Genomic DNA, 24,651 nt, shown 5'->3' on the forward strand with positions numbered 1-24,651 from the left:
TTACCACTTTGGAACTTCTAATTTGAATGGCCCATCATATTCCAGTTTAGAAGACACTTACCAAGATATGCCATCCCACACCTCACCACTAGGTGGTGATTAAAGTACTCAACCCCAGACAGTAGCCTACTTGAGTCAAAGTATAGTATACTCCTGGTCAAATATCACAACATTTTTTAAACACCTCATCTGTTGTCATAATTTAGAAAATGCTTACTGTAGAACATCTCGTGGATACCCTCTTGTCAGAAACTGACCAGAGTTTGTGAGCTACTTTTTGGAAAATCAGCATCCCCGGTGCATTTTTGTCTATAGCTTTAAAGATCTGACTATAAGGCAGAGCTTTTTTTAAGTGAATAGAATGATAGCTTGAGTGGTGTAAAATACTGTTTATGTCTGTGGGTTTAATAAAGAGTGTGGTTTAGATATCATTCCCATTGTTAACCCATGTGTCTAGAAAGCTTACCTGGTGACTATCACATTCCATGTTGAACTCAGAGTCAATATAACTGATGAGATTTTTTTAGCCGCCAGCTGAAAGCGCGGCTCTGTATTCACTCTGACTCTGACCCGACAGATTTCCGACATGTATTCGACACTTTTTTTGCTATTGGCTGTCCTGGCTGTCCTTCACTACTTCACAGCCAATGGGGGGACACTACTTTAAAGCCAATGGACGGCCGTCCTAGCCAATGGACGGCCGTCGTTTGCAGCACCCGCCTCCCCTCGCAGCACCGCGGCGCAGGCACGCCGGGCAGTTGTCCTCCCACCCCCCCTTACCTCTGACTGCAAAGGTCTAATAGCGGCCAAACAACGGATGCACGCTTATACAGTACTTGAGTAAATGTACTTAGTTACTTAGAACATTTATTTTTCGACGACTTCACATCGCCCGTCCCCGCAGGGAAGGGGGTTCCCTGGCTCAAAACAGATGGGGGGGGGGGCTGTTGACAAATACATATTAATCTGGGGGTCCATGAACATGTTTGAGCACGCGAGTTTTCCTTTCGCCTCCGAGGCACCCAAACCAGTAGAGAGTAGAGACGCGAAAGGAGTTGGGGAAAGCCTGGCTGTGTTGTTGACTGACAACGGGTGCATTTCTCCTTTCCGACATGTCGCCTTTCCGACGTTGACTAACCCTATACCTAACCCTAACCCTAACCGCACGCGGAAGCCACTAGTCGGAGTGGTGAGATGTCGGAATGGAAGGAGCACCCCACTGGCAACAGATGCACGCTTTTATGCGAAACAACAACAATACAACCTGGCGCAACAGTTGCGTGCATTAGCGCAAGATGAGCACAAAGGAAACGTGTGTTTCAATCACCGTCTCACAGAGTACTCACACACGCGCATACTGTCTGAAATACTCTGAAAACAGCCGATCTACAAGCTCACAATCATTGTACTTTACTGGAGTAAATGTACTTAGTTACTTTACACCTCTTAACAGACGAACATACGTGTTGAGGCTACGAAAAACTCAACGAGCCACAACTCACTATCTCTCGCCCCTAAACACGGTCGCCCCTGATCGCAACGGTCTGGGGTGAGCGACCAGTGCCGTTCTGCCTCGCCCCTAAACACGGTCGCCCCGGATCGCAAAGAACGGTCTGGAGTCAGTGATCTGCTCTGCCCTTCAGTGCATATTTGCATGCACATAATGATATTGTTGTTGTGGTTAAGTTGAAATAAGTTGCACAAGTTGTAACAATAGTGCTGTATCCTTACTTTGTTGCAGTAATCAATTCATTACAATATACGTACAATGACTGACAGAATATATATATATATATATATATATATATATATATATATATATATATATATATATATATATATATATATATATATATATATATATATATATATATATATATACATATCTATACATATATATATATATATATATATATATATATATGTATATATATATATATATATATTCCAAATATTCTTTAACTTTTTCTTTTCAAGATCTTTTTGAAAATAGCCGATCTACAAGCTCAAAAAGCGTTGTGAATGCAACACTTTGCGCACATGTAGATATGCTATTTTCAAATAGCCAATGTACTAGTCTGTGCTACTGCTCATGTAGCCTAGTCGCTTCTTTTGGCTTTGTTTTCATAGAACTGACTGCTTATTTCACTCATGCAAGAGAGCCTAGTCAGCCTACGTGACACATAACATCACACTTTTGCGGATTCCCCTGTATTGCACGTTTAGATGGAGAAGCGAGGCTGCGCCATTTTCACCCTGAAAGGTGGTTTCACTTAGGATTAGGGTTGCACTTAACTTTCATAGCCTAAGCATAAGTAGGCTAGGCTAACTATTTTTGTTGCTGATACAAATTTAATTTACTTCTACTCAACTACATCTCAGAGGCAAATATTGTGCATTACATTATAAAACATACATTTAACACTTTAGCCCTATTTCACACCTACAAGTATAATACCTACTTGTAGATCTGCTATTTTCAAACATTTTAGTACTTTCACTTTTGGAACTTTACGTACATTTTGATACCAATACTATTGTACTTTCACACAAGTACATTGCGACACACACGCACACACACACACACACACACACACACACACACACACACACACACACACACACACACACACACACACACACACACACACACACACACACACATCCTTTATATTGGTAGCCAACCGATGAACCTCTCTGTTGAGTTATTTTGGTTGCATTGGAATGGCTGAGATTTCATTTTAAAGACCACTTTTACATTTTGTGCTGCAGATTGGGGCAAAAAAAGCCTGCCGCTGGCGGCTATATTATGACTTTAGTCATTTCTTGTTGTTTTTTTTAAAGCAAGGAGATCACATTGTGATAATGTCTTCAATACAGCTTTTCCAAACCAGCATAGATTGTGAAAATGGATCATTCTTGAGTAGGCCTACATACTGATGTTCAGACCAACCCATACAATGATTTGCATGGTCGATTTGTATAGTCGGGGCAAAGATTGGACCCCCCCCTTCCCCCCCTGATCAGTCCAGCAGCCCATCTCCTTATTTCTTCATATTGAGAGACAGATATTGTACACAGACAGAGACAGACAAACAGACAGACAGATAGAGATCCTGGAATTTCTAGATAGATATCCAGATGTTTCTTAACTACCTTTTAACCTGGTCTAGTTGGTCAGCTGCTCTTAAGACATTTTAACCTCCTTATCTTCTCTCCTGACCTCTGCATCGCCTAGGCCAAATTTTCACAGATGCACAGGCTTTGTAACCCTTCTGTCTGAGAAGCTCATACTGGCATTATTAGCGTAATTAATTAAAGTGGGTGAATGTGATATCTGAAAATACATTTTTAAAGACATTCTTTAGAGAGTGTCTTGGCCCTTTTTTTTTACTGATGTCAATATTGTCTGTTTCCATTCAGATCTGATGTAACCTTTTAATTTCAAATGTCTGACATGTGCAGATATATGGCATCTGTGGACATTTATAGTTTTACTGTTTGTTAAGCACCTTGAGTACAGAATGGTGTTTAATTAAAATTACATCGCTATTATGTAACATTTGATAACATGCTTATTTCTCTTCTTACATAAATATATATTTTATTATTCTGCACAGCCTTTTGGACACAAGTCTTCCCATTCCCAAGTTCCCAGGTCCAGCCCATTCTCCCATTGACTGAGGGCGGACCAAAAGCTTAGGCAAGGTTTGGGGGGGGTTTGACGGGGTGGTCTCTCCTCTTATAAATACGGAGGGAGAGATTCAGGTGTTACAGTCTCTCTCTGCTCCACAGGAGAGCTGCCACTACTGCTGCTACTGCTGCTGCTGCTGCTAATACTGCTGCTACTGCTGCACATCAATGAGCTGACTGGAGCTGACTTCTGTCCCTGGCATCAACTTCACCATTTTTATCTGCTCTCACGAAGTTGCCACATTCCCAAAGAATTTTGAACTGTAAGTCATTACAATCTCATATGCTTCTCTTACTCTACTTGCAAAATATGGTACATTTAAAACCAATATGGTAAATTGATTATCAAAACAGTGCATAATGCATTATACAATTATTATAATGTATTTCAACTATAATAATTATAATACAATATGATCCTGGGAGTGACCAGCGATAATGAATGATGATACTTGACCTTAAAGGTCATCATAAAATGCTTTAAACTGTGTTACGAATGACAGTTATAAACCATTAGGACTATTTATCAGTTCATATAACTATACTTATACAGTGTTATTAACAGATTATAACGCATTCCAAGTATGTTTATAAAATAACACCATTATAGACTTGGGCTTAACAAAAACTATTACCACAAAGACTATAGAATTATTTATATTTTAAAACTGTATTATCTATACCAATCAAGTATAGACAGGGAAAAAAATAAGGTGTTTTTGATTGATATTTGATTTTCTTGTCAACAGCCGGGACAATGGTGTCCCCCACCATGAAGCTGGTGCTGTTCCTCACAGCGCTGACCAGCATCAATGCCAAGCGTCCATGCCCAGGCAAGATAATAATGAATGATAACTAACAATAATATAATTTAATATAATATAATATAATATGTTTCTGGTTATTGCATGTTTCTTGTTGTAGCACCTGATAAGCAAATACATTGTCATTACTGGTGCTAAATGTTCATGATGTTTTGAGGAAGATATCAAACTACAGTACCAAAAAGGTATATGTATGTGCATTTTGCACAGTAAAATCAAGGTTAATTTAACTCTGTCTTAACAAATGGACCCAAATGGACCTGAACACTTTCAGAGTCAGATTAACACTGAGGATTTGATTGTGTATGTATAGTGTTATATTAAGTGTATGTGTATTGTGTGTATCTTCAATCAAATAAGGTGTAAATGTCCTAATGTATGCCTGTACAAAGTTGACTTTAGTATGTAACCATCCAACATGATTTACTGTGATATATATGATGCTACATGGATGAGACAAAGATAACGATAACCAGAGACAGTTTCTGGGGTTTGCATATCAGCCCAGACCAAAATCAAAAGACATTGACTAAAAAGCTCACCTTTGTCAATATTATTGATGATAAAATAATGTCTAACCGTGCTCTATGTGTGCACACAGAAAACAAGGCGTGTCACCTGGACCTCTCCTTCGTGTTGGACAGCTCTGAGTGTGTTCAGTTGGACAACTTTAACCTGGAGAAGAAGGTTTCTATGGGAGTGGTGGACAGTCTCCGTACACTCAAAGTTCACGGTCAGAGTTCAGACCTGAGTTGGAGGCTGGCTCTGCTGCAGTACAGCAGCCATGTGGAAACAAAGCTTACGTTCAGCAAGGCACTGGACAACTGGGAAGTCAAGAGGAGAATCCTGAATCTCAACTACATACGCTCAGGCACCCGAATCATCCCTGCCATCGACGCCATGACCGACATTTACAAGGAGGAGTCCTTCGATTGCGGCATTAAAGTAGCCTTGCTGTTTGTAGACGAAAAAGGCCTCAAAGAAGCTCAATTGAGCTCAGTTGTCACCGCAGCCAAGGAAAATCACAACATCAACATCATCACCGTGGGAATAAAAAAACAACGTGAATCAGAAAACAACGTGCCTTGCCAGCTTGCCAGAGATGCCAGCCCTAGCTGGCACTCCCGCTACTGTAATTTGCAGGATGAGAACCTTATTGAGACAATCCTCGATCAAATTGTAAGTAGCCTTCCATTTGCTTTTAAGAAAGAAAAAAAAAGACCCCCCCTTCCCCCCATTGCCTCATTTGATTTGCTGTCAATTATGCTCTTTAATATACCAGTGTATTTTGTTTACTTTCTGAATTCTTAACTCCCCCTGGCTCCCATCCCCATCTTCAAACATGTTTTTGTTTGTTATTCATCACTCCCCTCCCTCTCTCTCTCTCTTTTTAAATACAGGTGGAACTGGCTGAAAATGAGGTAGGTAGTATTATTTTGATTGTATTTTATTGTATCTTTAGCACTATGTTTGGAATTGCTCATGTGAATTGTGTTACGCATAAATGCACCCAGTGGTGGAAGAAGTTCTCTGATTTTGTACTTAAGTAAAAGTAGCAATATCATAACGTTAGAAATACTGTTACAAGTAAAAGGCCTGTATTTACTTACAGTATCAAAGAAAAGATACTCAAACACTTCCAAATTGATCAAACTTTTTTCAGCACTAGCTGATCTACAAGCTCACAACGCATCACAATGTGATACCTTGTGAGCTTGTGATCTGCTATTTCCGAATAGTCTAATTAGAAATTAGGCCACTTGGTTGATGTAATAACGTTGGTTGATGTGACGTTTAGTAATAATATCTACACTCATATCTACAAAGTAACTTGTAACTAAAGTTTTCAAATAATTGTAGTGCAGTAAAATGTACAATATTTTATGTAGGGGAGTAGAATTATAAAGTATTGACAAATGGACTATACTCAATTAAAGTAAAAGTACCTCCAAATTGTACTTAAGTACAGTTCTTGAGTAAATACTTACTTAGTTACTTTCCAGTGCTGCATGCATGCAGTCAACAAAAGATACATGACTAACTGTGTATAATTCCATCGCAACAATGACATAACATGTTATTCCTTTTTTAAGTGCCTAGCTGGGCCTGGACCACCAGTCGCAATTACGGACTGTAGTAAATGTACGAAAGGCGAGAAGGGAATGCTGGGACCAAAGGTTAGTACTTACAATAACCTCCCATTGAAAATGTTCATGAGAAAAATATCCATTTGACATGAGGATACAGATGTCAGCATTTGAAACGTTAGTTTTTGTAAAGATGGTTTACGAATTCTCTGCTTGCAGAACAATTGTCTTGTATCATTGGCCTATGAGAGAGAACACAGAAGAAAAAAACATTCCCAAATGTTTTCTTTTCTTTTCTACATAGAGAAATGGACACTGCTGAGACCCGAGATTGTGTGTTTAGTGCTGACATTTAATAATTTTGTATTCGCAACTGTATTTGTTTGTATGTTTTGGGACCACAGGAAGACTAGCTGGTTGCTATGGCACCAGCTAATGAGGATACTTAATAAAATGTAAATCGAGAGTGAAGACATTTCTTATTTTGTAGCTAATACGATGCTAGTCTTTTTCATTGGCAGATGTTCCATTGCATATAGGTCTAGTACTGCACAGTACAACAATAAGTGGCTGTAATGCTTGATCTATATTGTACTTCGTCCTACAATTAAGCTCACACAATGCCTTGCATGTGAGCTTGTACAGTAGGTCTGTTATTTTTGTGACACGTGACACCGCCGTTCAATGGAGCATAAATTAGGCATTACAAGTATCCATGTCCTGACAAACAGCTGTGTGAGCGCTAGCCAGGTGCCTTCTACCCATCGAGATTCTTGACATTTAAGTCAAGAATCCTTCTTCTGTCTTTTAAAATGAATTCCCCTGTTCTAAAGACAAGCGCCACCCTCTCGTTCTGTTTGCTTTGGTATCTCCCCATGCAGTGACATATGTTACAAACAGGAAGAGGAAATGAAATTAAATGAAATAAAGTGTCTACATAGTGAATCCCAACATGCTTTTTGTTTCTTTCCGAAGGGACTCCCTGGAGATGACGGAGATGACGGACGCCCTGGAACCCCCGGCTATGAGGTCTTTGTCTCTTTTATTCATTCAGATTTTCTTCTTAAAGAACGCAACTGTGTCATTTTCAGATTTCTTTGGCTTAAAAAAAAATACCAGATCTACAAGCTCATAGTGCGGCACTGAGTGCCGCGCTATGAGCTTGTAGATCTGCATTTTTTTTTTATTTGCACAAATGTTCACAATTTTTCTAAAATAGAATAGCCAAATAAATCTTAAAATAACGCAGATGCGTTCCCGGTCTTAAAGGGTTAAGCCTAATTAGAACTTCATACCCCAAAATAACGCACATTCACTCAACAATCTGTTATTCAGTATGCCAAAATGAAGCTGACATTTAAAAACAGCTCTTTCAATTTTACTGTTAGTGCACAGACCACTCAGATACTACAAATGAGTCAAACAACAACAAATGCATTTTATGAATGTACAAATATACATCTTTGTACACTCAGAGTTTAATTAACGCTCTTTTTACTGCGTATTTTCCTCTAACAGGGAGTACCAGGGGAAACCGGACCTCCTGGCCGAGATGGCCTTCCGGTAAATATTATCATTCATGAACAATGCAATAGCACGTGTTGTTACACCCCACATATATGTATTGATAGCTCAGTCACATTAAAGATCTAATCTGATTATATCCACTTGCAGGGGAAACCGGGTTCCAAAGGAGATACGGTATGTGGTTCAGTTTAATGACAGCATTTAATGGTGTTCAATGTAGTCGGAACAATCTTTAATGCTATTGTGTATTGCAGGGTGAAAGGGGCAAATGTGGCATTCAAGGCATCAAAGGAGAAAGGGTATAGAAAGACCATCTATATACATCTATGGTGTCATATTTTAAGTGTCATATTTTTCCACAAGTTGTGATATTTATTAATTGTTTTTTCCTGTGTGTTGTTGATCAGGGACCCCTAGGTCCAGATGGAGCAGACGGAATGAAAGGCCAGAAGGTCAGTGATGGTTAAACCCTTACATTATTGCTCTGAGCAGGTTGTATTATTAAACACAAGATACAAGGAGACCAGGAGAGCCAATGATCTGTGTCAGATACAAATGTACATTTTGGGGGGCACGGTGGCGCAGTCGTTAGCAGCGCAACGTCCAACCGGGGAAACTCCCCCCTGACAGGTGACAAGAAGGTCAGTTGGCTCTCATGCATTGAAGGAGGCATGAGCTCGGCCCTGGGCTCCCTAGGCTGGTGGGGGGAGTGTAGTGCCCAGGATCACTTACAAAATTGGCACCAGGTGAAAAAAAGGGTTACAAAATCGCGGGATAAAAAAAAAAAAGTACATTTTGAGGGTGGCCGGATGGTCCAGTGTTACGGTTCCTGCCCACCACCACGGAGAGCAGAGGTTTGAATCTTCTGACCGGGCGCTCCAGTTGCCTTGGCACGGGGGAAGCCAGGCGGAGAGGGTGATCTCTGTCGCTGCGCTAGCGTGGATCTGAGAGGAATAGCGTGTGCATCCGCACGCAATACGTTCCTCCTGGTGAAACGCCTCACTGTCAGGTGAAAAGAAGCGGACTGCCGGCATCACGTGTATCAGAGGACACACGTGCTTGCCCCCAATGAGCCAACCACTAGGGGTGAGCAGTAACAAGGGACTAAAGTATGAGGGGAATTAGGAAATTGCCATATCGAAATTGGGAGAGAGGGCAAAAAGACTGTTGCATCATGAAATAAGCAATACATGCAAATGAACACATGCAACACGCATTCCCAGAGCATTACCGTGCTATCCAGGTGTGTCCTACTGTAGAGCAGCTGCAGTACTACCCTATTAATACAGATGCTGTATGTTTGTTCTGGCCAGGGTGGACCAGGACCGCTGGGGGACAACGGACCAGAGGGCATGAAGGGGAAGCAGGTTGGTGCAAATTTCAACACCTTTTATTCAACCAAACGAAGGCAACAGCTGTTGCCTGATTTATACTTAGTTGCACACTGGCGTAGATCTGCTTTAACCCATTCAATCCGGGGACGCATTTGTGTCATTTTTTGATTTCTTTGGCTATTCAAAAATAGCAGATCTACAAGCTCATTGCGTGGCGTATATTATTTTTATATACGTATATTTTTTTAAAGCGAAGCAAAGATTTGAGTTAAAAATGTTTGCTTTAAAAATATATATATATTCAAAGATTTGCAAAAAGTTTCACGATTTTTCAAAAATACCAGCATGAGCTTGTAGATCTGCTATTTTTGAATAGCCAAAGAAATCTAAAATGACAGAGATGCGATCCCCAGATTGAATGGGTTAATTGGCACGCAATACCATCATATGAGTATAAATTAAGCATAATGTTTATTTATATTACTGAAACACTCGATTCACGTACTGTGATTTCCAGTGCTTCTTGTATGTAATCTGCATGTGTGCATATGTGTTTGTGATGGTAGGGTGAACAGGGCAACCCAGGCCCACGGGGACATAAAGGTGACACTGGACGCGGAGGAGTTGGACCAATGGTAAATACTCTTGTCAAAAATATTATTTACAGGCAATACGATGTGGATATTTAGCTGATTTCATGGTTTGTGTTCACAGTCAAATCCTCAGTGTTAATTTACCTACCATCATCTCGTTTTCGAGGGGGTCCTCATTCCTCAAGCACAACACACACCATAACAATAAATAGAACATGTTCAATCAACTTAACTATACATCAACAAGGACATACACATAGGGGCTCTCCCACCCGCTCAAACCATATTACATCTGTTACCCGTATCATCAAAAAAATAAGCTAAAAAAAACACTGTAAGAAAATAAACAAATAATAATAATAATACATTATATTAAAGCATTCAAGCAAACACTTCAATAAGAACAGCTTATTAAACACAATTAACACTCAGAAAAAAGATTTGGGGACCAATAAAATAAGGTTGTTGAGTATGTCTAAGTGATATCTTCCGTGAGCTCTTTGACTGAATCAGTATTCATGAATCTTGAATGTTGATTCTCTTCTGTGTTACCTCCAGGGTGAACCCGGACAGCCAGGTTTTCCAGGAGCTATGGGCCCACCAGGAGATGACAGAAAGGGGGACACGGTCAGTTTAATGTCTTCTCCAGACGTTTCCTTCTCATCCAATTCAAATGCACACATACAGTACCCATGCACAGCACTGGAGCCACCAGTGGTGTAAAGTAACTAAGTACATTTACTCAAGCACTGTAGGCTTCTTGAGTACAATTTTGAGGTATTTTTTACTTTACTGGAGTCAATACTTTTACTTCTACTCCATTACATCTCAGAGACAAATATTGTACTTTTACTCTGCTACAATTATTTGTAGATTTCGATTATTTTGACAAGACATTAACCACTTGAGCCCTATATACATTTGGGCCATTTGAAAATAGCTGATCTACAAGCTCACAATGCCTCGTGATGCAACGATTTGTGAGCTTGTAGATCTGCTATTTTCAAAAGATTTTTTATACATTTTATATATTGATTTACAAAACTTGAACTGGGACATTCTGCATAATGAGTACTTTCTACTTTTGCTACTTTAAGTACATTTTGATAGCAATACTTTTGTACTTTTACTTAAGTCAATTTTGATTACCGGACCTTTACTTGTAACAGAGTATTTCTATATTGCAGTATTGATACTTTTACTTAAGTCAAAAAATGTAGTACTTTTTCCACCAGTGGGAGCCATAATGATTGATTGACATTGATTATCATCTCACAGGGAAAGCAGGGGCCAGCGGGACCACCGGGCAACCCAGGACCCGAGGGGATAGGCGGACCTGGACCTAAGGTCTGTAAAACAAAACACCAAGTTAATGTGAAAAGCTAAAAGATTTAAAGAACAAAGTACCCAACATAAATAGCCTACCATCGCATGGTATTTATGTCGGATTTGCAACATCAGGTCATTGTGGTCAAGGTTGACGATGAAAAATGTATCTACTCTATACATTTTTATTTGTAAAAAGCAGATCCGGTAAAATTAACGCAGACTCATGTTGGCAGCCAAACATCTGTCAGACCTGCACTTCATTGGCTCTTGTGGGAATTATGATATTTGTCCATTTTTGGGAGGGAGATAGTAACCTGACGCTACCAGATCCAAACAGCTTGCTCCACACATTTTGTTTCACAGCTTGAGGAACCTGGTTACTCAATACCGCCACCTCTGGCAGGGTCAGGTTAGGGAGATAGAGTAGCTCTGTAGACCAGTGGTTCTCAAACTGTGGGTCCCCACGTGATTTTGGGGGCCACATGATTTTGGGGGGGGTCATCAGATGACAGTGAAGTGACAATCTAAGGACTTTTAAGACCTTTTTGTTACAAAAACAAGAAAGCAAAGAAAAGAAAAAAAAACATTGCAGGTCAAACATTGGCCAAATTGTCAAATTATATAAAAAAGGGACAAATATTGTGAAAATAGACGATCTACAAGCTCACAACTGGCGCTCTGAGCTTGTAGTTCGGCTATTTTCACAATATGTATGTGGAACCGAGTCAAACTAAATCTAATGCCTACAATTCCAAGTGCTTGTCAGGGTGGGGTCCCCTGGGTTCCCAGCCTGAAAAGGTTGAGAACCACTGCTGTAGAAGGGTATTTCTGCCTCAATCTCAATACAGTCCACAAGAAGTTTGGTCTGGCTCAGTACATGTGTTATTGTCCCATGAATTCACATACTGTGACTTTCACTGCTTCTTGTATGTAATATGCATGTATGTGTGTTTGTGATGGCAGGGTGACCAGGGCTACCATGGCCCACCTGGACTCAATGGTGAACCTGGACTGGGATTACCCGGACCAAAGGTGAATACTATTATCAACTATTATTCTATGTAGACATTTCTGTTGGAGGATAAGCCCCTTGAGATGAGTGTTTTCGAGGGGGTCCTCAAGCAGAACACAAACCATAACAATAAATATAATGTGTTGAATCATCAACAAGGACATACACATAGGGGACATACACATAGGGGCTCTCCCACCAACTCAAACCACATTACATCTGTTACAGTATCATCTAAACATCTAAAGAAAAAAAAATATATAATAATAATAATAATACAAATAATATTAAAGAATTAATGTATTAAAGCATTGAAGCAAACACTTCAATAAGAACAGCTTATAAAATACAATTAACACTCAGAAACAAGTACAGGTGGGTTTCAGGTCAGCACGCAAAGAAGTCTTGAAAATATTAATGAAGTGATTGATCTAAATGAAACAGGCAAGTTGTTCCAGTCTGACGCGCGAAAAGTCTGACAGCTGAAAAGCGCGTCTCCCAATTTCTTTTGAGAATTTGGGCTTCAATTGTTGAGTATGTCTAACTGATATCTTACAGTCAGTATTCATGAATTTGAATGTTGATTCTCTTCTGTGTTACCTCCAGGGTGAACCCGGACATCCAGGTTTCGCAGGAACTATGGGCCCGCCAGGAGATGACAAAATTGGGGACAAGGTCAGTTTAATGTCTCCTCTAGATATTTCCTTCCCATCAAATTCAAATGCACACATAAGTGAAAAAATGTAGTACTTTTTCCACCACTGGGAGCCACAATGATTGATTGACATTGATTGTTATCTCACAGGGAAAGCAGGGGCCAGCGGGACCACCGGGAAACCCAGGACCCAACGGGAAAGACGGACCTGGACCCAAGGTCTGTAAAACAAAAATTAATCAAGTTAATGTGAATATGATCAACACAAAAGGCTGCATGATGTTGGAGTAAAGAAAATGATGTTTCCTGTCTAAATATTGGCCAGCAATGATTAATACTGTACTGTCCATGATGTAGACGTTTTCTTTTTCTTCATCATTTTGATGCATCATCGGGTACTCTCTATTTCCAGGGACCCGACGGTTATCAAGGAGAACCAGGACCTAAAGGGGAGGACGGTGACCCTGGTGCACCTGGCCCGAAGGTACAGTAGGGCCGCTAACATAGCAATCCAATTATCACGGTCTACTCTATACAGTATGGGTCTTCAACAGGGGGTCCGGGACCCCTAGGGGGTCCTCAGAGTTACTACAGGGGGGTCGCCAAATCTTTGTGTGATATGATTTTCTTTTTTTACATTAACCACTTGAACCCTATCCCTTTTCTGAGGAGAACTTAAGCCAAAAATAGCAGATCTTCAAGCTCACAACACTCTTATGTATGTTGTACCTTGTCAGGGTGAGGCTGGGGCAGATGGTGTGGACGGTCACCCAGGCTACAAAGGAGAAGACGGGGCTCCGGGACCGAAGGTACAGTACAGGATGACACCCCATCTATTAGCTTAGAGTAGAGCGAAAGTCAAGCTACGGCTAGAGTTGTCGTGGACACAGTGGAAAGGGTTAAAGATGCTCCTCTTCCTTCCGCAGGGTAAGATTGGCCTGAAAGGCTCACCAGGTCCCGAGGGACAACCTGGCAATGGTACTCAAGGAGATAAGGTGTGTTTGACATTCACACACCCATCTTGTACACTGTCAGTGTGGAGATCACTTGCTAATATAAAAACAATATGTGCTCTAATCCCTGCCAGGGTGACCCGGGTCATATGGGCGGCCGTGGCTTACCTGGACCTCGCGGACCCAGCGGACCCAAGGGAGAAATGGTGAGGAGAGAAACCTGCATTTGGACCAAGGCTAGAATGTTTTCGACTTTGATGGGATTGACTTTGAAGTGTGCAAGTTGTTTAATACGATTGACTTTGAAGTGCAAGTCATCATAATACTCCTATAGTTGTTCACATGCTCCCGTCTTAGTTAATTAATTTTTTTGTACTGACCTCATTGATTCTACAGTAAAAGTATCATGCAAATTGCACGGTAGTGACGGTACATCAGATTAGTTAAAGATTGCAATATTTCCATTAGTATCTCTATATTGTACAATCCTGAGTGTTTGTTTAAAGAGTGTACAATTTGGCATGGCAGTGCATGATGAGTAGCAGAGACTGCCTAAAGGTCAGTCTAATATCTCCCTTGGCCAAGAGGGAAGATCTCCCCCCCCCCCCCCCTTGGATGAGCGGTAGATGGTTGGTTTAGATAAAAAATCTAAATTGATTCGGATAAAACTAATGTGTCTTACCAACTATTGTCTTCCAGGGAAAGCCTGGTACACAGGGCCGGACAGGCAAAACCGGGCCACGTGGACCAGCCACAATGGGATCCAAGGTAAAAAAAATAATTAAAAAATCAGTCATCACCGTCTGTCTACACAGGTCTTGTCAGGTGGACAACTATAGCCTACTGTCTGAAGTACTGTAAAGGGGAGTGTGATGCTATGCTTCATTGATGTGAATTCTTTATGATCTTCTTTCTTTATTTTAGGGTCCAGTAGGTCCTGCCGGTCCACCTGGGCCTCCTGGCCGTTCAGTCAAAGGGGAGCCTGGAGATAAGGTTAGCATTGCTATTTTGGAAAGACTGTGTTTTGGTTTGGTGTGTTTGTTTGTGAACATTTTGAAGTATATAAACTGGCACAGCTAAATCTTTGTTAATTTAACTTACATAGTGTAAAGATCTAACTCAATTAACACTCCAGATTTTACTGTTTGCTTAACAATGAATGCTGTTTTACCAGGGTGAGCGTGGTCATCCTGGCTCACCAGGTCCAATTGGTCCACCGGGTAGAGGCCAAACTGGCGATGTGGTTCGTATAAACAATTGTCAATAAATGACCTATTTGATCTCAAAGTAAAGTTGGGCAAATTAATGGTACTGTAGGTTGACTTTTCATGCACCTTTTTAGGGTGATGCTGGCTTGAAAGGCTCAAAAGGTGAACCGGGCCCTGAAGGCAAAGGATTCCTCGGCCCCAAGGTTAGTATGTATACATTATATTAGGAGTGCAACAGTTAATCGAACTAATCGATTTAATCAATTATACAAAAAAATATTGATTGTCGATAAGTTTATATAATAAGTGAAAAAAATCGTTGCTGTCCGGCAGAAACCAGCTAACTCCATTTTTCCGCTTTGGCATTTTCCATAAAATGGGTGCTATTAACAGGAAAAGAAATAGGAAAAAAAGTCATTTTGGGGGTGAACTATCGATTAAGTGCTTAATTGATTATTTGATTAATAAAAAAGTAATGGATAGAATAATCGAGAGTTGCAGCCCTACAGTATATACATGCATGATTGCATATTATGCAGTATGTATGCTTACAGTATATCTCTTCCAGGGAGACAGTGGCTACAGAGGATATCCAGGAGAAGTTGGCCCACCTGGGAGGGGGGAACAAGGACCACCAGTAAGAAAAACACATTACCATGTCACATGATCCGTGTTAAGTTTGCCAGCTTTACTGATATCATCCAATAGCAGCAATCTGATCACTATTCATGATTTGCTTTCAGGGCGAGGATGGACGCCAAGGTCCAGTCGGACCCCCAGGACCCCCAGGCGTGGGAATTGTGGGTCCAAATGTAAGTAAACTGGTGTACGTTTATTTCACATGTAGCCTACATACATAATATTGCAGTCATCTAAGCTGTCCACCAAGCTGTTTTTTCCTGACCACAGGAAAAAACTATCCTGGAACGCCAGCAGTATGACAAGGAGGCACTGAACGCCTAATCTGTGTTGCGCTTCACATATGGCGCTTTTATGTGGTTAAAATATTTTCCACTCTGGGCGTGTGGAAGTGTTTTTAGGAGAGAGCCTTGTGTAAAAAAAGAATTGTATGAGTGATACAATAAAAAGCATGTTGTGTTAATGATCTATACTGCCGGGTTCATAAAAAAACAACCCAACCTAAATTGTAATTTCAGGGTGAACCAGGGCATAAAGGTGTGACTGGACCCATGGGGCCCCCGGGACATCCAGGTATAGGTGATAAGGTAAGGGAGCTAAATATTATCTTTGGTCTAGTTTTTAACTGCCACCTTATGACCTTGACTGACTGTAGACTTCCCGCCCTCTCATTACAGGGCGTCCGTGGCTTACCAGGCGTGAAGGGCCCAAGGGGCGACGTGGGAGGCATTGGCTATGACGGACCACCTGGCGGACGCGTACGTAGATTAGACCTGCTCTTCATTTTATTAACAAGTCATTACTATGGTTGGGATCCTTTAGGATTTTAACGATTCCGGTTCTTTAACAATTCCCTCTTAACGGTCCGATTACAGAACGTTTCCCTTTCACGATTCCTATAGAGGGTTCCAAATGGACCCTTACAGATCTGATTGAGTTATGGTGGTCCTTGAAATGAATGTTTGAGAACCACTGGTATAGTAATTGTGTAGCAGACGTGAAGTCCACATACCAGCTCTGACAGTGTGATGGAACCAGTTCCGTAAACGGTTCCAACTGTGATGGAACCGATTCCGGTTCCTGAATGTCGGATCCGGTTTCTCCGGTTCTGGATCCCAACCCTAGTCATTACAGATTAGAAGTACATCATTTAACTCTTTTGTCAGCCGGGTTTACAGTAAACCTAGAACAAACTAGAACTACAACGAAGAGAGAGAGAGAATCCATTCTGAATAACAAAAAAACAGTGATCTGACTTCACTTCTTTCTCTTTTTCAATCCCAGGGCACACCAGGACAAAAAGGACCCCCGGGCCTCACAGTAAGTTCAAACTGACCTAATGTAGGACCTCACGCATTCTACTCTAGGCATGTATTGGTATTGATATAACCCACACTTTGCTCATGTTTCTAGAGAGAAATCGTCATCAAGACGATCAGAGAAATATGCGGTAAGATTTTATGAATGCTGCAAGGCATGGCAGAAAAATGAAGTCTGTGAAAGTTTGGTTCATGGTTAAAAGAAAAACTTGCTTGCTGTTTTCAGGATGTGGCATCACGTGCGAGGACAAGCCGATGGAGCTTGTGTTCATCGTTGACGGCTCATGTTCCATTGGCATGGGACACTTCGAGATGGTCCAGGAGTTTGTCAGAGATTTAGTGGACCGCTTCACGGTTGGACCCAGTAAAACCAGGATAGGACTGGTTCTCTACAGCCATAATGCCAACGTGGAATTCAACTTGGATCACTACATGACTAAAGAAAGGATCAAAAATCACGTCATGAATATGCCATATATTGCTGAGGGCACCCACACCGGCACAGCTATCCGTCTGGCCACTCGGGAAGTTTTCTCCAATGCTCGGAAAGGAGTCAGGAAAGTAGCCATCGTCATCACAGATGGACAGACGGATCCGAACGAGTCTGTTAGGCTTGAAGATGCTGTGCGGGAGGCTCATCATGACCACAACATTGACATGCATGCTGTGGGAATTCACCCACGTGACTCTATCATTGACAGGTTCCTGAACGAGCTCAATCTCATTGCCTCTCACCCAGACAAAGAGCATGTACACCATATTGAAGACTTCAATCTTTTATCAGGTGATTATGTTCTGTTAAGTTTAATGGGAAAACAATGCTGTTGCACAACAGTGGCTAAGTAAGATAAAATTACAACACGTCTTACATGAATTTAAATAATTGCCTGTAATATATATTTAAAAAATGTTTTATTGTTTTTTTCAGCACTGGAGTCCACTCTCCTCAGTCAAGTGTGCGTGGAGACCTCAACGTCATTTACCACTACTCACATTGAGAGTAGTGGTAAATTCCTTCCTGTGCCTTTAGGTGAGCAGCATCTTGATTCAAGTAATTAACCACTCTAAACCCTCTGATCTTAGGGAAACGGACCTGAGTTACAACTCTATTTGGACTGCTTTTTTCCATCTACAATCTCAACGAGCAGGCTGTAGGCTTGTAGATTGCTGGAGAGGCACTGTGAAGCCTTGAATTCATGAGATTGTTTTGTTTTTGTCACATTCCTAAGTCAATAATTTGATGTCCGGCGGGACTCCTGAGTCTCCTATTGACGCAGAGAGTCTCATGAAAATTATAATTATAAAGTAGGGCTTAAATGGTTAACACTTTGAAACCTTGAAGCAACATAAAATGGTAGCTAAAACCAATGAGAATCATAATAATATAAAGGTTGAATTCATGTTTCTTACATTATTTCTCCATCAGTGTCAACTCGTGCTCAAACTCCTGATCCCCGCTGTAACCTGCCTATGAAGACAGGTGGTTGTCATGTTTACAAGCTCTCCTGGTTCTATCACAATGAGTCCAAAACTTGTATGTACTTCTGGTATGGAGGCTGTGGCGGAAACGACAATCGCTTTGAGACGCAAGAGGAATGCAGAAATATATGTGTTCTATCCAAAACAGGTTGGTCTTTTCAACTTGGTGTCCCTTTGGCATTTTCTTTATTTTTTTCTTTCCCTCCCAAAAAAAATAGAAATAATTGAAAGTATAAAATAGGACTTACGTGGCTAAAGTATTTTTGTTTTTGATCCTCAGATTGGTAAACTAGAAGAAGTCATATGAAGAGGCCCCAGAAAGCAGCCCATATGGAATGGATTCTGTGAACCCCCTACTTCACTAGAGTAGCCTACTATCACTTTCACCTGTGTTTGTCAAACCACGACCTCTGCTGGTTTCATTATGCAAGTGAATATCGGTCCATTATAGTTACATTTGCACACGCTCAAATGGACAAAGTAAGGATGAGGATGATGATTTTACTGTGTAGCAGTGCTAATGGGGAACTGTCTGAATTCATAAGAAGCTGCTAGCATATCACTGTTTATTAGTAACTACTGCTAAGATAGTAGAATCACAAAGTCTAATAGGTATGTTACTTCACACATGTAAGGTGTAAATATTGTCTGTGAAACTTTTAGTCAAGGGTTTGGCTATATCCTCAAATTAAGTGTAATTCTCAGTAAAAAGCATTATCATTTCAGGTTCACATTATAGATTATTCTTATACCTCCCTCTGACCAATATGATTGTGATGTGTCTCTTAAGATCGTTTTCATATGATGAAATATTGCCTGAAAGTTGTAATAGCTTTTTTTGAAAATAAAATTCATTCCTGTGAGAGAAATGTATTACTTGTCTTATTTAATAAGGTCTTCGTGAATAAGGTCATCAAGCCACTCTTCTAAAAAAAAATCTACTAATAATAATCTACAGATTCTACACACATCACTAATTACAGGCCCTTATCTTATTCCCATTTCTAAGTCAGATTTTGACTACACCATAACATCCACTTAAACACAAACAGTGGCAGGTGCCAGGATTTCTTAGTAGCCTACTACTTGCCTCTATCGACCACAACTAGACCATCTGAAAATCCAGGAGTGTTGGTAGCCCTGCATTATAGTCGCTTCTTTTGAGCTGGTTTTCATAGACCTGATTGCTCATTTCTCTCGCAAATTCTGGCAACATTGTTCAGGTCAGGTGACGCAACATGGCAGCTGTGTTTATGTGTTCTGTGTTGTCATAAACGTTTCGGCATAAACGTCTCAAAAGTGAATATTTCCTCGTAACTTTGGCTTCATAGACGGGTCGTTTTGGACCAAACTGAAGAGTCCGTGATGGGGTCTCCTTCAGGGTGTGAAAATAAGAGGAAAGAAAAGCTCCATTCGGGGTGGCGTAGCCCTGGTCCAGAGCGTTAGTGAGTTATCTAACGCCCTGCTAGGAGGCGCTGCTATTCTCAATATAAATGACCATTGACCAGATCTATAGAGGGCGCAGTGGAGTAAATAAAATAATTTCCATCTGGCGGACATATTTTATTTTCTGCCCAAAAAGTGTATTATACAGAGAAGGTGTGGTCTTGAGAGGCTTCCCACCCTGGAGAATAGACTTTCATCAACACAAAACTGCCTTTGTTTCGGTGAGTAGTGAAATAGTGTTTGTTTAGTGTTTGTTTATTTTGACTAAAGACAGGAAGGTATGACGTGTTGTTTCAGTGGTTCTCAAACATTTTCATGTGAAGGAGGATATATATGTATTTGGCCAAGGACGCCCATCTGAAAGTTTGTGCCAGGGACCCCCATACAAGGGAAGGTAGAGCCCCTTTCTGAACCCTGTAGGCTGTACCTTTTTTGTATTTGGGATGACTGTATCCCAAATAAAAAAAAGGTATACAGGGTTCGGAAAGGGGCTATAGGGCTCATCAGGGCTATACCTTTACACATTTATGAATCAGGATCAATGTTATTATCACGTCACACTGGTTTACATGTGCAAAGAAGTGGCCAGGGAGAGAGACAGCAGGGAGGAAATAGAAATCTACCATTAAAAAGCATGTCAAAGAGAACATTAAACAAATCAAAATATCTACATATTATATAGGCCTTCACATAGCAACAAGACCAGAGCAGATACAGTGAGTACATGTAGTTAAGCATAAGGTGTGAAGGTGGTAACACATTGGTACTGTAGGTCCACATAGGTATGTGCATGATTAGACATAAGGAGCAACATTGGGTATAGCCTAGTACAGTAAATATTATGAAAATAGCAGATCTACAAGCTTTGCGAGGCATTGTGAGCTTGTAGATCACTTTAAACACAATATACATCAGCTCTTTGAAAATAGCCGATCTACAAGCTCACATGTTCACAACGCAAATCCTGTAGGCGGGGTCTGTGGGCAGATGCATATTCATTTGGAAGTCCTTGACATAAAAAAAAGAAAAACAAAGTGAGAACCAATGTGGTTCTTCTGTGTAAGGTTGCTGAATGATAACTCAAAGTGTGTTCTACAGGTGATTTCCACAGAGAGATGACCTCCAAAAGATATTCAACGTTGTAGGAGGAACAGCGAGACATGGAGCCTGATGCCATGTTGAAACCTGCCGTAAAGTTGTACAGGTTAGGTATGTACTGTTTCATACAGTGGTTCTCAAATATGTCAAATTGAAATGTATTTAAAGAGGAACAGAACAAGCTACTTCAAAGTCCAGAGAATGTAGAATGTAGACTAAATGTAGTGGGACAAACATTGTATTTGAGCAAGCTATCCCAAGACCCAAAATCATCAACACGAACTCCATCCATGAGGAGGCACACAAACATATGTAGTTGTCCATGTTGTAGCAAATACTTTGTGAATTGGGTAATCTTAAACAACATATAATGATTCATACAGCGAAAAAGCCCTTCAGTTGTACAGTTTGTAGCAAAGGTTTTAATCAAAATGAGCATCTGAAACAACACATGAGGATTCATACGGGGAAAAGGCCTTTTAGTTGTACAAGTTTAGTAAAATATTTCACCAGTATGAACATCTGAAGCAACACATGATGATTCATACAGGGGAAAAGCCCTTTAGTTGTACAGTATGTAGTAAAGGCTTCGGTCAATTGTGTCATCTGAATAGACACAAGAGGATTCACACTGGTGAAAAACCCTTTAGCGGTACAATGTGTGAAAAAAGCTTCAATCAAAATGTCAATCTGAAAAAACACATAAGGATTCATACTGGGGAATAAAATGACAGTGCAGACGAATGATCAAATAACTTCAGTAAAAGGCAGCAGAAAACAATGTTTTTTAGCTTTGATTTAGAATAACTAAGCAGTAAGCACACCTGCAGTTTCCTGGGAATCTAAATATGTTTGCAATACGTGGTGATTTAGAGGTGGAACCAGAGGGGTAACGAGCAGACGTCTTGACCTTAATTTAGTCAAAAAGAATGCACCCTGATCTGAACAAAACTAAGGTATTCTACTCTTATTTTTGTGTTGGTACGTCCTATTATTAAGGGTATTGTCATACGAGTTGTGCTTTTGTATATTTAAGAGGAGCTACGCGGTTGAAGAGTCCGGTGGCAATTGTGCAAATATCTCATCCTATGCAACAGCAGATCAATGCTAAGTGCTGGAGCCCATCAGTAAAGAACATGCATTGGAGAAAACTTTATGAGTGGCCGACGGATAGCTGTGCCGGTGTTAGTTCTCTCAGAAATATATCTCATATTCTTGACATGATTTTTGATCTTTTCTTTGGTCATGTAGCGATCCAATTTGAACTCCATGTTGTCCATGGTAACATCATGGCTGCAGGGCCGGTGGAGGGCTGATCGCCGCTCTAGGCGAGATTCATTTGATGCGGGGGATCCTCGCGCGCGCGAAATTTTTACGCGGTTATGGGCGGATTATAACACTTTTTTTTGTGTCTTTGGTTACTTTATTTCGGTTTTAGGGTTAGGGTTAGGGTTAGGTTAGTTTTTTCCCGAGTTTTTTTTGCCGCCTCTCCAACTGCCGCTCTAGGCGGCCGCCTAGGTCGCCTCTATGGGTGCGCCGGCCCTGCATGGCTGTAGAGAACCAGTCCTATCCTGGTTTTACTGGGTCCAATCGTGAAGCGTGAAATCTGTGACAAACTTGTGATGCCACATCCTGAAAACAGAGGAAAGCAAGTTTATTTGTTTTCTTTTATTTTTTATCATGAACCCAAATCTTCACATAATTATTTTTCATTGCCTTTTGTTCTAGCAGCACTCATGAAATCTTACCACATTCTGGGAGTGTTCAATATTTTGTACATGTTCTTTATCTGGGTGAGACGTGAGAGGCAATGAGATTGAGCTCGCCCATGGGCTGGGTATTGCCTACAACCTCCCGATCGATACGTATCACAATACAGAGGCCACGATACGCGTTGATTTTGAATAACGCCCGCGTGTCCTACTAAATTTACTTTAGCAGAGCCCTTGACCATCGATTGCTGATGTGTTGACCAATATATTGTCAGAAAATGTAAAGTTTCCAAATTAATTTGAAAAGCTTAAGTGGATAACATTTAAACAAAAAGCAAGAACATAAATACAAATAAAAATAAATAATGTTTTGATGGATAAATGCAAAAGAATCATGTATATCGTCACTGTCGGGCAGAAACTGATGCTGTTTTTTTGAAAGCCGCGTCACACACAGCATTTCCTAATTCCTGCCGTATCAATATGGTAGCCTGGCCTCTGTATTGATATGATTATCGGCATCATAGAGCACGTGGATGAATCCCCACGGCATGCATGTCAATGTTGTGGTCATGATAAGCCTCCCGCACACTCTCAGCGTCCTCAAGCTTATAGTCCGGCAGCCAAAGGGCCTTTTTTGTCTGAAGTGTGAAATGTGGTTTATAGTTGTTTTTATTGGTCCAAAATATTGTCTACATACATTCATGAAACCACCTGCTGACAGCATTGAACATTTTTCATACACTATATATAGGGGAGTATATGTGACCATACATCTCTATTACAAAAATAGACTTGGTCTCATTGAAATGTCATCTATAGGCTTAGTGTATGAAATTCAACTTTGTTGCTAAGAGTTGCAAATAGCATAATTAGCATTCCCAACTGCTGAACTTCTTTGTTGACCTTTGAATATTTTTCAGAATTAGGTAACTTTATTAGACTACATGGATTTGTGTACAAGCACAACTATCATTCCTATGCCCAAGTAGAATTATGTTATAATGACTTATAATGGCTTACAAAAGTGCATGTTCCGAACTTCTGAATATTTGCAACGAACATTATGTACTCAAGCAAAGTCAGTTACTCTCCAGATCAGGGGGTAGAAGTGATAAACAAATGAGCTCCCAGCTCAGGAACTGGTGCTGTGGGATTCTACACATGGGCATTGATCACAAAGGTGTCCCACATCAAGTAATGTGGACATTCTGATGAAGAATGCATGAGGAGAAAGTAGTGGTGAGCTAGCCAGATGCATGGAGAACCAAGATAACTGTAGGCACCACTGGAGGTTTCATCTGATGTCAACCCAATGAAATGGAATAGCCATACAGTATGACACCATCACATATTTTACTCTTATGGTATTATGGTATGGAATAAGCCTTGTTGCTTTGTTTTCTCATTGTTACACACAGATCTACCTTGATATTTGCAAAACATTGTGCAAGCCAGATTGGAGTTTCTGCAGCACAAGCACAATACACTAACGTCATCATGAAGTCTGGTGCAGGTTGTCTGGTCGATGGGATTGTGAATGGCTGGAGGGAAAATTAGTAATACTGTGTGTTAAATATAGCAAGTGCAGCCTTAGTTCGCTTGGTGATCGATCTAACAGCAGACGTAGAAACTGTTGTATCCCAAGCAACAGCATTAATGATGTCACCTCAATGACCAGCGCTAAGGTGAAAACATGGATGGCAAGGACAGGGAGAAAGACAGCATCTGAAATACCAAAGC

At 40.6% G+C, this 24,651-nt stretch overlaps 1 protein-coding gene and 1 long non-coding RNA gene across 2 annotated transcripts; both read left to right on the forward strand.

Moving 5' to 3' along the window:
- Positions 1–13,210: 13,210 nt before the first annotated feature.
- Positions 13,211–13,855, forward strand: LOC311038848. Its single transcript, XR_014600094.1, has 3 exons — positions 13,211–13,273; positions 13,467–13,538; positions 13,792–13,855. It is a non-coding gene; the product is annotated as an uncharacterized lncRNA (long non-coding RNA).
- Positions 13,856–15,965: 2,110 nt separating this feature from the next.
- LOC311039099 (collagen alpha-1(XXVIII) chain-like) lies at positions 15,966–22,512 on the forward strand (the record flags this gene model as incomplete). Its single annotated transcript, XM_084048740.1, has 8 exons — positions 15,966–15,977; positions 16,373–16,441; positions 16,532–16,612; positions 17,139–17,174; positions 17,268–17,304; positions 17,400–17,957; positions 18,102–18,203; positions 22,448–22,512. The coding sequence occupies 8 exons, from the start codon at positions 15,966–15,968 to the stop codon at positions 22,510–22,512; spliced, it is 960 nt and encodes a 319-aa protein (XP_083904866.1).
- Positions 22,513–24,651: the final 2,139 nt, after the last annotated feature.

Source organism: Gymnoscopelus microlampas (genome assembly GCF_963454915.1).
Source record: "Gymnoscopelus microlampas genome assembly, chromosome: 22".
NCBI classification, from domain to species: domain Eukaryota; kingdom Metazoa; phylum Chordata; class Actinopteri; order Myctophiformes; family Myctophidae; genus Gymnoscopelus; species Gymnoscopelus microlampas.